Source organism: Haliaeetus leucocephalus, unplaced genomic scaffold (genome assembly GCF_000737465.1).
Source record: "Haliaeetus leucocephalus isolate CR32 unplaced genomic scaffold, Haliaeetus_leucocephalus-4.0 Scaffold151, whole genome shotgun sequence".
Taxonomy (NCBI): Eukaryota; Metazoa; Chordata; class Aves; order Accipitriformes; family Accipitridae; genus Haliaeetus; species Haliaeetus leucocephalus.
The window spans coordinates 6,961,772-6,979,475 of NW_010972587.1; the positions used below are offsets into that span (position 1 = coordinate 6,961,772).

General features: G+C 36.0%; 1 protein-coding gene across 1 annotated transcript in view; it reads left to right on the forward strand.

Annotated features, from left to right (window-relative positions):
- OTOGL (otogelin-like) overlaps window positions 1–14,218 on the forward strand; it is a 95,796-nt gene extending 81,578 nt beyond the window's left edge. The window contains exons 49-58 of the mRNA XM_010561966.1: window positions 70–171; window positions 1,426–1,530; window positions 1,621–1,661; window positions 2,644–2,704; window positions 3,687–3,865; window positions 4,182–4,286; window positions 5,114–5,233; window positions 7,237–7,282; window positions 11,361–11,440; window positions 14,018–14,218. Of these exons, the coding sequence (XP_010560268.1) occupies window positions 70–171; window positions 1,426–1,530; window positions 1,621–1,661; window positions 2,644–2,704; window positions 3,687–3,865; window positions 4,182–4,286; window positions 5,114–5,233; window positions 7,237–7,282; window positions 11,361–11,440; window positions 14,018–14,218 (1,040 nt within the window). The remainder of the gene's footprint in view (window positions 1–69; window positions 172–1,425; window positions 1,531–1,620; window positions 1,662–2,643; window positions 2,705–3,686; window positions 3,866–4,181; window positions 4,287–5,113; window positions 5,234–7,236; window positions 7,283–11,360; window positions 11,441–14,017) is intronic.
- The last annotated feature ends 3,486 nt before the right edge of the window (window positions 14,219–17,704 follow it).

The window sequence follows — 17,704 nt, forward strand, 5'->3', positions numbered from 1 at the left end:
AATAGAATTCACATGTGCTAACTATTGAGTATTTAAAACTTTATATATGTCTAATTCTTTTTAATTTAGTTTGTGAATCCTGCATTGAGCCTGTTCCCTTGTGTAATGAAGGGGAAATTCTCACTGTAGACCTTAATACCATACATTACTGTTGTCCTCATTACTACTGCGGTGAGTATGCTGGCAGTTCAATAAGTTACCAAATTTAGTAAAAATGACAGACAGTGTGTGTGTGTGTGAAGATTTTTTTGATTCAGCACTTAGGGTGGGCTTCAGATAGAGATGAGGAGATCTAAATGAGGTTGTCTGCACTTGAGATGGGTTCAAAGTTCTTGGTATATTCAGTGGTGGTCTAACTCAATGGAGTCTGGAGAGGTTATTTAGTTCACCAGACAGCATATAGCTACTTTCAGGGTGATCTAAATACCGATACCTTAATGTGGAACTGAATCCCATCCTTGGAATATAAATAGACAATTGTTTACATTTTAAAATACCTGTAATAAAACAGCTTCCATCTTGTTCCCCTGTTGTACCATTCATTAGTGTTTAGGCAGCTTCTTTGCACTTTTGGCTTTTAGGGGAAGGATTAGGCCAGGGGGTTCAAGTACTGCTGGGCTGACTACTATTCAAAAAATGAGGAGCCGTAAGAAAAATATTTGCAGTGTAATGTAGTCTCTTTGGTAGCCTCATAAAACACAGAAGCTGTGCTATATGTTCTTAAGTAACGTCTACAAGTGTAACTGCTTAATTTAGATTAACTCTTGTCCTGTTGCGGTCTTTGGGTAATTTCAATTAATTAAATTGTCTTCCAGTAAGTTTGGAGCTTAGTCATTTTTACTTCAGGTGGTTCCATGTGTTGGTCCTTTCCTTTTCCTAGCACTTGCACCCAGGTGAAAGTTTCCACAAAGGCATTTGGCACTGTTTTTGCCAAATTCTGGCAGGTAGATGTTAGATCTTAGTACATGGCCTTCTTTCAGAGTCCCAGTAAGTCACCTCCGATAAGACAGGCAGGTATTTTCTTATTGGATTCATCCCAGGAGAGCATTTGCTCCCTTTTGTCTTACAGAAATGCGCTTTACAGCACATTTGTAGCCGAGAGAAAAAACATGTTTTCCAAAAGCTGTGATTTTAGTTGTCTTTGGTACTAGTTATCAGCTTGAGTGACTCTGAAGTAGCAAGAATATTAAATGATTCCTGTGTGATGTTTTCTGAGAATTTAAACATGTTCTAAGGCAACTAAAAACACTTTTGAAAATCTTTGTTTATTTTTCAGTTCCAAATATAATTCAGATGCTTAAGAAACACAATAAAAATGCATTAAAAATGTCATTATTTTTATAATAGTTTATCAAGAGAAATATAAGCTGGAAAATTAAACAAAATTTGAATAAATTCTCATACATGTCTTTTCCCCCCATTTAGTTTGCGATGAAAATCTTTGTCCTGAGCCTCCTATGAATTGCACAGATGACATGACACTTGTGAAGGAAAAAATACCTGGGCAGTGTTGTCCAGAATGGCACTGTGGTAATTATTGCTCTATTCCTTCGTCACTGCTGTTAACAAAAGCTAACGGTTAGCTAACTGACTAATACCGTTTTCTTGTTCTCTTCTCAGAATGTAGCTGTGAAAACGCCACTATGCTGACCTGTAAATTGGTAAGCACTGTCCTTTAGATATTTTTATTAATGGTGTTCAGCCCTCTTACTCCTCCCTTTCCATTCCTTGTTTCAATTAGTTGTAAAGGGCAATGAGGCTGAACAGGGACAGGCTGGGACTGCCTCCCAATCTCCAGCCCAAGCATGTAACTCCATCAAGCGTCTGCACAGTGTTGTCAACTATTCCTTGGGGAAATTTCACTTTGTGTGTTTTAAGATGTCAAAGAAGAAAAGCAACTGTAATATTACTCTGTTCAATGTTGACTCGAAACAATATGCTGGGAAGGTTTTCCATGTAAATAATTCCCAACCGTTTTTAATAATTAATGAGGAGTGAGCTTTATGATCATATGTATCATCTCGAGAAATGTTATTTTGTTAATCATTTATGCTTTTGATTAAAATAATTTAACATTATTGAATTTAGCTGATATGAGAAGTCATAAATATTTTGCTCCTCACATACTTTCTTGTAATAGGATCTGGATCTGGAAAATCATTATGAGTGAATGTTCAAACTCCCATTATTACCATAGTGACAGGATATTTTCCCTATCAAATGTCTGTAGCTTGTCCTTGTCTTCCCCTTATGTGAAGACTGCATGATGTAAAGTCTAAACAGGAGTTGCAAATTTGAATAGCTTTCACCTGTCTTTTAGAAGAAAATTCATAGAAGGCAGTCTTTTGCTAATATTTTTATTATTGAAATAACTTTGTATCTCAGAAAAAATTGCTGTTTAGCGACTCTGCTATTCATATGCGTTCCTAGAGAAAATGAAGTGCTTTGCTCCTGTTTAAAGAGATAAACACATTGAATAAGTCAATGTGCTACTTTTTGAGTACATTGCAATTTTTCTCTTTTATGAAAGCAGGGGTGGAAGTGATGAAAGTAGTATTTTACATTTTTAGAGAAAAATTGTCTGTTTAGCACTATATATTATTGTGTATGACTCTGCAAACTTTTTTATCTTTTTGTACTCAGGGAGAAGTTAAAAAAATAGATAGTGTTTCCAGCGCTTGTGGATGCACTCACTACATTTGTGGTAACTTTTTCATATTCCTAGCTGGTTTGTTTTAGTTTTTAGTAAAAAGGGCATGCAAAGAAAGCAGAAGTAGGACCATAATAGCCTTCTCAAATGTAAATGCTCTTTTATTTTGATTTTATGGGTGTCTACCTAGTTATGCAATTATGCTCTCTTTTCTGAATATGATGCTTTGTCTGCTAACCCATCCATTTTGTGTCTGTTCTGGTGAGGTGTAGGAGGGTCGTAAAACTGTCCATGCTTTCAGAGTGAGGGACAGTCTCTCTGGTGAGAGGCAGATAGGAAGCAGGTTGTGAACCTTAGCTGAGTGTGAGCGGTGCGACTACTCCTAGTCCACTGTCGAGCACAAATGAGACATCTCACACCAGAGCAACAGACCTGTCCAGCCAGCACGAGGGTAGGTACCCAGTCTTAAGATCAGACCTCTGCTTCCTTCCCGCATGGAGCTACACCATGTAGACTAGATTTCAGCTGTACTGTGCATGGGTGTGCTTGAGGTATGCTGCAATCCTGACTGCAGCCCAGGCTAGACTGCCTCCAGGAGCAAAGCACGCATTTACAGTACAGCTTGAGCATATTACTGTCCCACAGGTAACTGCAGACATACTAGTTTAATTGGCAGAAAGGCTACATTTTGTGGTGTGCAGAATAATTCATATAGTGTACTTAGCCCAATGTTAAACATTAGAATTCTTTAAAAATAAGAACAACAGATTTTTTTTTTTTTACTTTCATGGTAGGAACACTATCAGTTTTAGGCAGTTTTGCATTTTGTAGCATTTTCTTAAGCTGAATTACACCTCCTCCCCCCCCCCCCTTGTTTGGTAATTAAAACCACAAACCAATCAAGTCTAAAAATTAGAATACTTTTGCAGAGCGTAGGACTTTGCCCTACTTTTGTCTTTACAGTGATTTCGTTAATTTGCCTGATGATTTTTTTTTTTTTTTCCCCTCTGGTAACATTTATTTCTTTTGGTGTTAGAGAAGGATGATGTGTGCATCTTCCAAGAGGTCACAGTACTGAATCCTGGACAGTCAGTGATTCAGTACTTGGATGGAGACCTTTGTTACACTGTACAGTGTTTACAAGAAAAAGATCAGAACACGGGATACAACGCCATGCATTTTACAATGGTGAACTGTTCCCAGCAATGTGAAGCTGTGAGTATAATTAAAATACAGGAATGATGCAATTTGTGAGCACAATGACACAATTAGGATAAAAGTCAAAGTGAAGACTTTTGCTAGTCCTGTTCGCTCAGCAAGAACTTGAGAACTTAACAGTGATGATGTGTATTGTGTGTCCCCAGGATTATTTTGAGAGGCAATTTCTAGCAGCATATGTAAACGTATCCATCCATCCATCTGTATATTGTTTCTCTTGGTATTTTTAGTTTCAGAAATCAATGAATTTTCATATACTGTATGTTCAAAAAAATACTTGTTTTTTTCTCTTTTTGCTTTCCTTTCTTTCCAGCATCAAATATATATTCCTTCCTCCAGTCACCATACTTGTTGTGGTACCTGTCAAAACGTGTCCTGCTCTTTTCATACTGAGAATGGAACACTAATTGTGTATGAGGTAAGTGCCTCTAGACAGAGATAGAAAATAACTATAATAATATGATAAACAGGTGTCTGACAGTCACTTCCTAGTTAAGTCATGCTGTGAGTCTTGTTTCACACCTCCTTACTGCTGGTTACGTACTTATGGACTATTTATGGTATATAATAGGAAAAAAGTGTGTTGATTTAAAGACCTGCCATTTCACACTAGGTGAATACCTTATTTCATTTTATCGGTTGTAATATTTTCTACAAAGATATGCGAATGTCATCATTTACTTAAGGCTGCGTATGCTCTAAGTGCAGGGTAGGGTGCAAATTGTAAGTCTAAGTCATATACTGTGATTCGGATGCGTTGGGAGCTTCTGAGTCCACATGAGGACTCCTATGTCCCCCTCTTCCCAGGGCCACTCTTCTCCTCATTCTGGTTTCTACAGAAAGAAAGTGTGCAAACTGAAGCACTGGGGTCAGGATCCTGATGGTGTGTTCCAGCATCCACATGCAAGGAAATTTAGATGTGGCCATGACTTGGTTCATGCTTCCCATTGCTTTTGGAGAAAAAGAAACTATTGAACTTTTTTTCTGGCACAGAGCCCTTTCGTTCTGCACTAGGACGCCCATGCTGGGCAGCATGCTGGAGAGTAGAGCCATGGCTCCAGGCAGGAGTAGCCACTGGCAGTTGGGGGATGGTTCTCCCTTTGCTGCCTGTGGGTGGTCTGCAATAAACTTTCCACTCCAGCAGGTACTACAGTGTGAGGGCACCACTTCTACAGACATTTGGGGTTGGAGATAAAGCTGAAATGTTTTGTCTTTCCTGGCAATGGTTTCGTTCTATGTATTCAGGTAGGAAGCACCTGGAGCTCCAACTGCACCAACTACAAGTGTGCAAAGACTGCTGCGGGGGCTATGATACTGGGATCAAGTGTTGTCTGCCCCCCTTTTAATGACACTGAGTGTACAAAGGTTTGTACTTGGGGTGAGGTAAGTGACAATAACTGATGTGGAGTTTGGCTTACAGTTGACAGTGCATGCATACCTCATGTACTTTCTTTAAATTAAAAAAGTGGTAAGTAAAAACATGAAAGCAAGCAATTTACTCGCTACCTTTACATTGTCTTCTATGTTCCTTCTTGCTTTTTGACTAACAAAATATCTGTGAGGAGTATGAAAGTTTGTTTGGGTCTTAATGATGACTGCTTTTAAAATATTGTGGAATTGGAATCATGCTTGACGTACCACTATATAAAGTTCCAATCACTATGTCTTACTTTGGTTTGGAATAACACTTTGCCAAGTTCGTAGTACACGTACACTTAATAAATTGGACCACACAATTCAGAAATGCTACATATAAAAGTGGGCTATATTAAAAATTCCTTAAGTTGTGCAAAGCTTAGAAAGATGACAGAGTAGATATAAACTTCATCTCTTAAACTAAACTTTGTATAACATAACAAAAAATATCTATCATACATGAAAAGGTATCTACCTACATCATATATCTAAAAATATAAATTTGGCATACCCATATAAACTGGTTTGAAGAATGTGGATGCTTCACGTAGATTCCGTATTTGTTTACAATTTCATTTCTAATTTAAGACTTCTCTAACTTTATAATACTTGCCATAATTCTTGCACTTGCAGTACATCATATATTTAATATAAGCTACAAATAATAATAAAATAAATATACATGTAGGGAGGGTAAGTACCATTGCTGCCTTGACTACAGATTATAAATTTAACACAAATTTAGCACAAGTCCTACTTATCCATTGCATTTGTTTAAAAAAGTCCTTATTTCTTCCAATCCTGAAGAAGGCATTCTATCTAAATTTAACGCCTGTTCTACTTTGACTTTATGCTCAAGCTTCTTTCTTGGAACCTTTCTGTCACCATATATTAGGATCTTTCCTTAGTAATAATGGTTAAGATTTTAAAGAATGGAGCCCTAAAATTAACTTCCTGAATCAGTCTGACCTGTTTTTCAGAGATGCTGAGCATAGACTTGAACCACTAGCCGAGGAGAAAGCTCTTCTGACAGGCAGCTCAGGATAATTTATGAATATGGATTTAGGAGGCTGAGTTTAAGTGCTCATTTAAGAAGTTCTTGAACAACTTATTCAGTAATTTTTCTGTAAAGAGATAAAAAATGCATGCTAGCATGAAAAGATGGAAGCTTAAACATGTCTTTTGTCTGTTGTTATCGTAAGAGTGCTCTTTATGGTCAGTTGTCTGCTTGATATGCAGTTCTGGGCTATGCACTAAAATTGTGGGCACATGTTTCTCGCTTGCACTGATTGTGACAGATTCTGACAGCCTCTCTCTCTGTCTCTCTCCCTCTCATGCTCTCTTTTAATTTCAAAAGGACATTTTCTTCACTTTCATACATTTTTACTTTCTAGCTAACAAGCAACTTTAGCAGAAATCAATAACAAAGACTATAATTGAGAAAAGGAATTGAGCACACCAATGGTTCTGAAATTCTGCAGTTAATGTTCTCTTTCAAAAGCATGTGTGTGTGTATATATATATAGTTAATGTTGTAAAAAGCTACTTATTAGGTATTCATTTTCTCCTTGGCATATGATCAGTGTAAATCCTTTTACATCATCAGCAAAGTTGCACACATTAATTTTTTAAACCATCCTAATAAATCTCAGTGGTCGGGAAATAGATGGTAGTGGATGATATAAAAAGATACTTATCGAAACTAAGTGGCTTATTCAAAGGAGACTAGATCAGCTCAGACAAGCAGTGGTAAGTTCATTTTCAATATCAAAGGCTGTAAAGAATTTGTGAACCAAACCTTCAGCTGATACATACCTGTGTAATTCTCTTGATTTCAGTGATACTATTTTGTATTAGTTGGACATCGCTAAAGCATGGAATGTCTTGAGATACAATTCACCTTTGCATTGAGCACAGTCTTTTTTGATATATTCTCCTTTTTACTTTCCTAGAATGGAGGAATTGTGCAGACGTATAATGATGGCTGCTGCAAGACCTGTAAGTGATCAAGGCTGCAATATGTGCTAGTTTGGCTTTGGTTTTGGAGGGCTTGGTTTTTAACCTCAGTTGCTGGGACATCGAGAAGAAAAAAGCATGCAGTCCTCCCCCAAATCACATAAAATTGTTATAGTTACCTAACTACTCCTATTAAAAGGTCTTGCTTCATTTGGCTGCTGACTTGGTGATTTTTAACATTATTGTTCTGGAGTATAACCAAATCTCTCCAAATATAACCTGTGGAAGATGAAAATTATTTTGATTAAAATAATGAAAACATTCTCTTTATTGCTAAGCTGATGCCAAAATATTGCCTATATAATTTTCACCATAAAGGATAAGGATTTTCCCCCTAAAATTGATTCCTAATTCGATGACGTTTTGAAATACGTCTCCAAATTTACCAATTTATTCTGTATCACTAGTATGTATTTTCTAGGGCCAAAATACTGGAATAATTTTTTTTTTTTTTAAATCCCAAATGAGGAAAATTAGAGTAATACTGACATTAGCAACCCTTATATAAAATTTACTTTTTAATATCTGGGAATACATTCACATTTTCTGAGTGTGTAACTTTAAAACATGATGAATTGTGATGCAAGCTTATATAAAGGCTTCATAATTTATGCAATTTTAAAAGTCAGTTGAGAACAAACTGATTTTCTCTGCAGTTTTGACTAGGAAAGGCTTTATTACCAAGTGTAAAACTAATTGTGTAGAGCAAGAACTTGTTGAATGCCACAGAAAATCCTCCCGCCTCTTTTTTGACCTTTTTTGTTTTCAACATTAGAGTTAAAATATATAAGCAAATTAGTCTTTGGAATTTTTTTAGACAAACCTTTACTTAATAATGTTGAATAGGAAGTCACAGACTTATAGCCACATATTGCACAGTTCTTAAATAAAATTCAGAAGTGCAATGTATTGTAAATAACTCAGCGATATAAGGAGAAATATTCATCTTTATCAAATACAGAACAATACTCAAGTTTCCAAGTTATGCAAAGCTTTGAAAGTGAACTGCAAGTATTGTTTTTCTATTGTATCCAAAACATAGAAAATAAAAGCTATTTTAATACAACAGAATACTTTTTTTTTGAATGAGAATCAGCATAGAAAAGTAACACACCAGAATTGTGCTAAAATCTTACTAATCAATATTCTTTCTCTAATGAGATAAACTATGTTGAAAAATATTTAACTAACCCTCCCCCCCCCCCCCCCATTAGGTTGGCTTTATTTAGAAAAGTAGTCTAAAGAATTAATGGCTACTGGTTTTCTGTTGACCAGGAAGATTTATAATTTTGGCCATATTCTGTGGCCTCAGAAAACGCATCGTTATACTTCAGAAATACTTGCTGAGGTGGCTGCTAAAAAAACCAGATGTAATTCATGCAATGATATGCTATTTTATTTTTGTTTTATTTTTAACTAAAAGCATGTGCCCTGGATGAAACAGTTAAAAAGAGTACTTACAAATAGAGCTTGCAACACCTTGGGGTTTTAATGGGAACAAATAATCTTTCTGAAAGAGCTTGATTCAATGCATGCAAAGTGAGTGCATATATTTAATTCTTACCTTGCCATAGAGAGACTCATTGCAAAAGTTTGGTTTACAAGTAAGCATCATTCCAGTTTTGTGTTAACCAGAGGAGTAATAAAGTTTAGGCCATCTTTAGCGAGACTTGAAGCAGCTGCAGAGTTTCAAAATTTGGAAGACTAACAGGAAAGCTCACCATCTTTTGCTAAAAGAAAAATTGCAGTTGGCAGTGTAAGAATTAATGAAATGTCATTTATATAAAAATGTTTTTATTTCATGAGAAACTTACATTCCTAATGATTCTGCCAGGTTCTGGATTGGGTCTATTACCCTTTGCCATTAGTCCAGTAGTGCCTACTGATAGTATTAATTGTGAACCAGGTATTATTTTTAATAACATATTTTCTTTTTTTAATAATAGTGTAAGCACTGCTTGATATACACATATAGCTGTCACCACCATTAAATGTTACCATGCAGTTAATGGTACTGGGCCTGATACTGAGAGATGCTGATCCCCTGTTGCCCTCCCAGATCAGTGGTTTTCTAAAGCTTCATTAGGGTTCACTGCTCAGCACCTGTCAGAATTAGCTTCATCCACTTATGGTATATGCTGCTGATGGTTCTTCCTCCTGTTCATTTCTGAAATTGGTTTTAATATGTGAACTTACTGTACAAGGGAGTTGTCATAAGAAATGTTACTTTAAAAAATATCTTCATGCTGAACACGGTTACCAAGACATTCTAAATCTGATCCCAGGGCTCTGAATTTAACGACGGAATTGTTTTTGCCTTAAAATAGAGCAAGAGTGTGCATTACTGTCTGGTCTCACCTTTGCAGATACGATTTATGCTGTATTTCTTCTTTGTCACAAATAACATGTTTTACAAAGTCATGAAAATGTTGGGGGGGAGGGCGGAACGTACAATTACAATCACACGTTAATAAATACTCTTTACACCAGAAATAACAGAATGTTACAGAGCTGTTGCATTATGATCATAATTCTTTGCCTTTAAGGATAGGTAAGTCACAGAAACTCCTGCCTCAAATAAGGAGTGAGTAAAAAAAGCACACCTGATACTGAATGCAGATCTTCTTGACAGCTGTAGGTGGGAGAGAGAAAAGTATACCAGCAGAGTTTTCATTGGACATCAGCACCTTCTACGCTGAAATGTCATTTATCTCTCTCTAGGACTTATAGAAGTACAAAGATTGCATTGTCTACACGTATTCATGCTGGAAAGCGCTTTCTGATGGAAGTATCAGAGGACTTCTTTTTCTTAAGTGTTGCTGAGGAAGGAAAACCAAGATGCTGTAGGCTAACAGCTTCCATCGTTCAGCAATCTGCTAGTTCACTAACAGAACCTTGTTTGATCCTGCAATGTGCAGATTAAAATCTAGCTGTACTCTGCAGCCAACCTAATTTTTAAATACCCACTGGAGCTGTGGTTGCCAAATATCTTGGTTAGTCAGAGCTCATTTATCTTACGAAAGTCCTCACAAGCTTCTGGGAAACAGAAAAGTTGTTCTTTTTCTGTACACACAATCATGAAGGCATGTGCTGAAGGTGGAGAAACTCTGCTGAATATTGCTTATTATTTGATATGCTGGATGTACAGCATGGTTGCATAGCAAAACTAATAGGTGATTTTGATGGGTAGTGAAATAGGAGATCTAAATAACTGCCATTACACAGATAGTAAGAACAGTCTGATATGGAGTACAGCATGAAAGATTGTACGTTTAATTGTTTCACTATTATAATATGATTTTTATTATGTTAAAAATGGCTTTGCACTTTACAGCTTTATTTTCCAAATAAAAGAAAAAAACTCCTACCAATATCTCCCAGAATGTACTTAAAAATGCAGTATTTCCCTAATCCTAGATCCGTATGCTGACTCAGTGCTACATGCTTCAGTTCTGGTGGTAAAAACTGCACCATATTTAGCAAATATATGCATCTCTCTCTTTCAAAGCTTCCTTGAAGGACATCTTTCTCAAAAATATATTGAAATTATATGGTTCTATTTAAATTCTAAATATTCAAAATAGCATCAAGGTTGTACTCACAGCTTTACCTTCTCAAATGTTAAGTTCTGAAAATTTTCTAAAATGCAGAATCAAAATCTTATTTACATTCAATATTCTGATTAAAATAGAATTAATTCTAACACTATTCAAAATTACTTGAGACGTCTTTTTTCTAATTGCTTATATTTATCTTGCCATATGTGCAATTTAAAATCATATTAATATTTTAATATCTATAAAATCTGTATAGCTTAATGGGCCACTTGATGCCTCATACGAATCCAGCTATAAAATTGATAGTTTTGCACAGGAAGTATTTATTAATATATGAGATTCTTTCTAAAAAATTATTTAATTATGGAAATAATAGTTTCAATGTGTACATTATTGAAAACAAAGTATAATTATTAAAATTATTGTAACAGTTTCACATTTTTAGTAGCAAATACAGTACAAAAAGTATATTGATTCAATATGCGTTTTCTCTATTTTATCAGGCAAAAAGGAAGAAAGGATTTGCCAGAAAATGACAATCAGGACAACCATAAGGAAAAATGACTGTATAAGTCAAAGCCCGGTAAGCATAAAAGACCTTTGTTCGATGCTGGGCCTATGGCATAACAAATCAAGTATTAAGAAGTGGGTTATAGCTATCAACAAGCAACAAAAAATGCTGCTATCTTCTCAAAAGCAGACCTTTGACCCTTAGGAATGTTATCCTACTTGTAAATGTAGTAAAATTAGCTGTTCCTATGGCTGAAAGACTGAGCCCTTCTACCTGGAAAAACATCTGGCTTCAAAGGAAAAGTACACAGCAGAATTGCTCGTAACTAACAAAGGCATTGAACTCTTCACCATGAAATAGCATCCCACTCTAAAAGAGGAGTAGAAATGCTTCCACTGAGGATGTGATGGAAACACTGCTGCATTCCTCTTTGAAGACCTTTACTCTCTGGGTATCTTCTCCTCCACATAGCATATGTCTCCATATCATAAATCCATGATCCCATTTATTTATGGGCCTACTTAAGACATCTTATTTCTCAGCTTTGGTGTAGCCCCATCTACAAAACCCAGAACATGTCTGAGAGGCAAATGTGCTTCTCACGTAGCACTTAAAAGAGAAGCAACCCACACAGTATCTCGAGATCTCCAAAAGGCCTCTGGTAAGACTCCGTTGAAGAACCTAAACAGTCATAAGGGAAGAGGCAAAATATCATCACGGATTGAAAGCTGAGCAGTTTAATGTCCATCCTGATAGAAGCTCAACAGTGACACGCCCAAAGTTTAATAGTAGAAGTAAGAATGTGTGGTGTATTTATTTTGTTTTAGAAGAAGGGTTGGTAATGAGGGAGTATAAATATGCAGATGAAATTACAGCGTTTTGCCATAGTTAAGAGGAGAGAAGACTGTGGAGAGCTTCACAGTTACTTCAACAGCCTAGGTTAAGGGACAGCAATATGACAAAATAAAGACATGGTATTGACTAAAGCAAAGAATATTAAACAGAAAGATTTAGTCAAACCTGATAGGTTTTTCAGCTGGCTGAAAAGGACCTTGCCCTTGCATCCAGTTCTGTGAAAACCTCTGTTAAATGCTCTCCTGCAGACAGAAAGGCTAACTGAGAGTTATGACACCTAGGGAATAGGATGGGGTGTGGAAACAAACTCATTCTAGTGTCTCTTAGGAGTCAATGGTGCATTACTGTTGAGGGTGCACTGTGCAGTTATGGTCCCTCTACATTGCTGCAGAACTAGAGAGGGTTCAGAGAGGAGCAACGAGAATGTTGGCCATGTCATTCCATGAATGGCACAAGCCTTCCTTTTTATGACTTTCTATTGTAGATTCTTTATCTTTCCTCCCCTCTCTACCCACCTTCCAAACAGACCTACCACCATCCCACCTCCATCCATATTACAACCCCCTTTACCCAGTACCTTCTCGTTCCCCATTTCCTTGATGGCTGCCAACCCTTCCTACAGTCCAGACTCCCTTCACCCAGAAGTACCTCCAGATTTTCATGTCCTCAAAATCTCTATTCATATCCTTAGCTCCACTTCCTTTCCTCTCCAGCTCCCCCACTGCAAAACCCCTGGCAATCTATTTCAATCGCGTGATTTTGGTCCATCAAATGGTGATATCTGCTATGGTTGGTTTGGAACTGCATACATGGATTTTGGCCAGATTAATGCTGTCAAACTGTGGATAGGGCTGACTATGGTTACATTTAATTAATTAATAACTGAGATTATTAGTGCTTAGGACAAGGTCTTATTTCAGGAAAGCTGTAAGAGTAACCTTTTGGTCCAATTTGTTTTGGATATGGCCCATTTGTTCACAGGCTGTTTGGAAGGGAGTGGATCAAAGCATCTTTCATACTCCTCACTTGCATAAGAAATCAGATTTAAAACTATCACAGAAGGAACTAGATCTAGTATGGCTGTTCTCAATTTCCCAGCATATCAACTCCATTTAAGTTTTAATTAAAAAGTATCAATTTCTTTTCTGTCAGAGTATCAGCTAAAAAGACTCTTCACACAATGTAATAGTGAGAGAAAGCTTTGCTCTGCTGAAGTCTAGAGCACAAATAATTTTATAGCCAGTCTCTGCCCTTGCTGGTTTGTTACTGCATCTACTTTTTGGATATATTTGTTACAGTGATAACACAGCTAATATTGGTGTGCCCTTAGTCACAAGCAGTATGAATAAGAAAGGGAGAGGCTTTTGCACTGATATGCTTTTCGTCTTGAACCTTCAAGGAGAATGATAGACTTTCCTTTGTTTTGCTTAGAAGAATTTAACTTTTCAGCAGTGAACATGAAAAGAACATGAATTTAGCTGTGCTGTTTTGAAGTTATTAATTTGCAAACTAGGGATTTGAATTTGGTATCCACAGCACAACATTTTGCTCAAGGTTAAGACACAATACACGATTAAACAACCAAAAAAAGTTTAATTTAAAAAAAAATTTAAAATGTGTCTACACTTAGAATGAATAAATCTTAGGAGATCAAATAATTTTTAAGACCGGAGTCTTAACATTTTCTCTTTTTTTCAAATGTAAAAATGGGTTTTAATCACAAAGAAGTTTGAAATGTAATATCTTTATAACAAAATATGAGATGTCTAATTTCAGTTCTTATTTTGCTCATAGATAAATGTGGCTTCTTGTGATGGAAAATGCCCATCTGCAACAATTTTCAATGTCAATATTGATAGCCATTTAAGATTCTGTAAATGTTGTCGAGAAAATGGAACACGTAACCTGACTGTGCCACTACGCTGCTCAGGAAATGGCACTGAAATTATGTACGTCATTCAAGAGCCTATAGACTGCTCATGCCAATGGAACTGAACATTACTGTGGATATGATTTAATCTGAAGAATTAAAATGAGTTTCCTTTCACCAGACTCTATTTTTTGACCTTGGATGGCTATAGTACTCTGCAGGGGAAAAAAAAAAAAGTCCTCAATTATGCTTTATAATGTAACTTTTCACAAATTTAGTGAAGATGATGTTGTTCGTTGTTCTGCAAATTTTCTTTTTAAATACTGGCATGTGTAGAGAGAAAAACATAAATTCTTTTGAACAAGGTATAATTCAGCCATCATTTATTTCTACACAGTGGCTTTCTGATGAGCTGTTGAAAGCTGGTTAATGTCTGTGCTTCCCGTGTTTTAAAATTTTGGATTGTGGCTACTTATCAAAGTTCAGAATTTCTCAGTGGTTCTTTTCCTTTTACTTGGAAACTTCCAGTTGAGAACCATCACTGGTCCCATGTTTAAATGGGAAAGAAGCATACTGGGGTTTTGAGAATGACTGAATTAACATATTAAAAAAATATTGGGTTCAACTGAAATATTTTTTGTCTTGCTGAAAAGTTTATCTTTTGTCCATTAAGCTGTTGTCAATGTCTGGACTCTGCTTACACTGTAAGTCACTGAGAAACACCACGACCATGGTCTGTAAGTAACTGTAGTAAATCTCCAGAGCATATAGTAAAATCATGATAATGTCTTTAAACCTTAGACATTTATTTAAATTTTATATATATTATAAATATGAAGCATGACTAAGCAAAGGCTGAAGAGTTCAAACATTGTGCCTTTATTAAAAATATCTAAAAGCTGTTTCTGATATGAAGGATTCTATTTTATATCCAGTTTTCAGTTTTCACAACTAAGAAATTGGCTGTCTACTGTTAGCTGTAGAATAAGATATTATGTATATATATATTTATTAAAAAACCAGGATACTGCACATTTTAACTATTCATAGTGGGTTTCTTCCTTTGTTTTCCAGTTTGAAGATTTCTGTTCAGTGTATTTTTATACAATACATAAAAATTGTTTGCTTTTTTTAAATATTGAGATTTGGACTATTGATTGAATTTAGGATTCATAATTTTTGAGTCCAGGAAAACAAAATCCAGGTAAAAGATATGTTTTGAAGGGCTTAGGTGAGCTATTCATGTTCAATCAGGCTGTGAATGTGCAGGATTCAGCACCTTAAGCTGAATATACTCTCCCTTTTATTAAACATACTACATAATCTTATCTTAAAATCTAAGAATAGAATTTTAGGCTTGTTTTTAGAAGATTACTTTGCTTTATAAACTCACTGAATGAAACTTGTTTAAATGATGTCAGTATTTTCCTTATCATGGAAACTGTTTCAGAATTAAAATTCTTGTCTGAAAGTCTGAAAACATTTTGACACAGTTTTTATTTCAGGCTGTCATCATTTAATTACAAAAAGGCTGGATTATCACATTGGTTTATACAATGAAAAATAAGCAACATAAAATTAAAAAACCTTAAAATTCAAGGCTATTTTGCTACTTTGTGTGACAAATCTTTAAACATTTGCTGTATTCAGTTTGAAGGCTTGTAAAGAAAAATAGCATATACAGTGAAATCTGTCTTTACTAACAAGAATGTCGTCTACTCATCCATCTCCTTAAAAATAGTGACTTGGTTTAAAAATTAAAGAACAATCCATTGTATTATCAGTAAAAAATTTAACCACTATAAAGAAATAGTGATCACCTAGCAATCAAAATAAAGTGCTGTTTTGAGAAAGCATATGCTTCATTTGCACGTTTTTATGATTTGTATGGCAGATATTTCAAGTCGTGTTATATACTAGGGCCTAGAACCAAAATATTCTCTGATATTGCTCCCAGAATTTGTGTACAGAAACTTTTCATGCAGGCCAGAAATGGAAATTAAATCACAGGTAGAGCAGTAAAGTTTGTGTATTCATGCAGCAAATTAAAAGGACAACTTTTAAAAGAAAAATTCATCTTTAGGACCTTTTGATTTATTAACATAGAGATACGAATCCTATATTTGCATCAAGAGAGTTTGGCCCAAAACTTCTTAATGAATTTAGCATTTGATAAATTACCTAAAGAAGCTCCTACAAGATAGCATTTTTCCATATAATGACAAACACTTGATGTGTTTTGATTGAACAGCTGTGCTTTTTATAAGCAATGTGCTTTCCTGAGATTTAGAACTGCATTTGTAATTAAAGAGAAATTAATAAACATTGTTTTGCAGAATGATAATAAATCAGTGTTGATGCAATTAATTTACCTGTGCCACTAAAGATGAACAATAATGCAAAATCTTAGACAAACCTGGAAATTATAAAAGCAGTTATGCTTAAAATTAACTCCGTGATAACCTGTAATAGGAAAAATGGTATTAAAAGATTTTTTCCCACTCACCCAACTTGGTTTTTTAAGTGCAACAATCAGTAGGAACTGTGTCGGGATCCTCCCTGAAGCCTACAGCAAAATCTTACATCTTTGGTGGAGCTGGATATGGTCTAAGATTGCCTTTCATTTGACAATTAAACTTCAAATTCAGTCTGCTTTGGCCTGGTCAGAAAGTGAACACCTATTAAAACTTGTGAACCATTTTCTGGACAGCCATCCCACCCCCATTACCTCCATGAAGGTGACATTGGCATAACGTGGTATGTTTTATACAATGTGAACTAGCCCTTGCAGGCCTTGCAATGGATAGAAGGTTTGAATGAGCCTGCAGTGTGGCAGGGCTGTTCTGCTCCAAATATTTCCTCCGTCTGTATCTTAAATATAAACGTAGATGGAGTCTGTGGTTCTGTCTCAGTTTCCTCATCTCTCTTCAACTGCATTCCTGCCTCAACCCCCAGCCTCAAATTCCGTGTAACCCTGTTTGTGCAGGCATCTTCTGAGCTGCTTTGGAAAGCTGATCCAACTCAAACCTAACTTAGTTAAATACCAAAATTAATTAGTTTGTTTATTATTGACTAAAAGAGCTTTAATACCCACGGAGTTCCCTCCCTTCTACCCTCCCTGAAACCAAGACTCAAATAATTTCTACTCCCTAAAAGAAAGGCTGGGAATGCATGCCTCTCTCAAACTCCCACGCTGCCACTGGAAAATGCAAGGAACCGGGGAGAAGCTGCGTGCACGGCCGAGTGCAGGCCTTACGCTGTGGTCCTGCCGTGCCCTGGCATCTCCCCCATTCATACATAGCTGGTTGCACTGGTCCTTTGCTCCTACATTTCCGCTGCTCTGTTCTCCTACTTGCACTTGCAAAAGGAATTCCACAATATAAAGGCTTACCCATAAAACAATGCAGATTTCTTTTTTTTTTTAGGGATTAATCTAAATCTATCTGTATACTTAGAATCAGATTGTAACTGAACATGCCTCTATAAAATAGTAAGGCTTTGGCCATATTATTTATAATATTTGACTTTTATAATTCCATTGCCTTATTACCAGGTCATTTGTTAAGACCAATTCTTGCCCCAGTATGCAACTGGAATTTAAAGCACGGCTT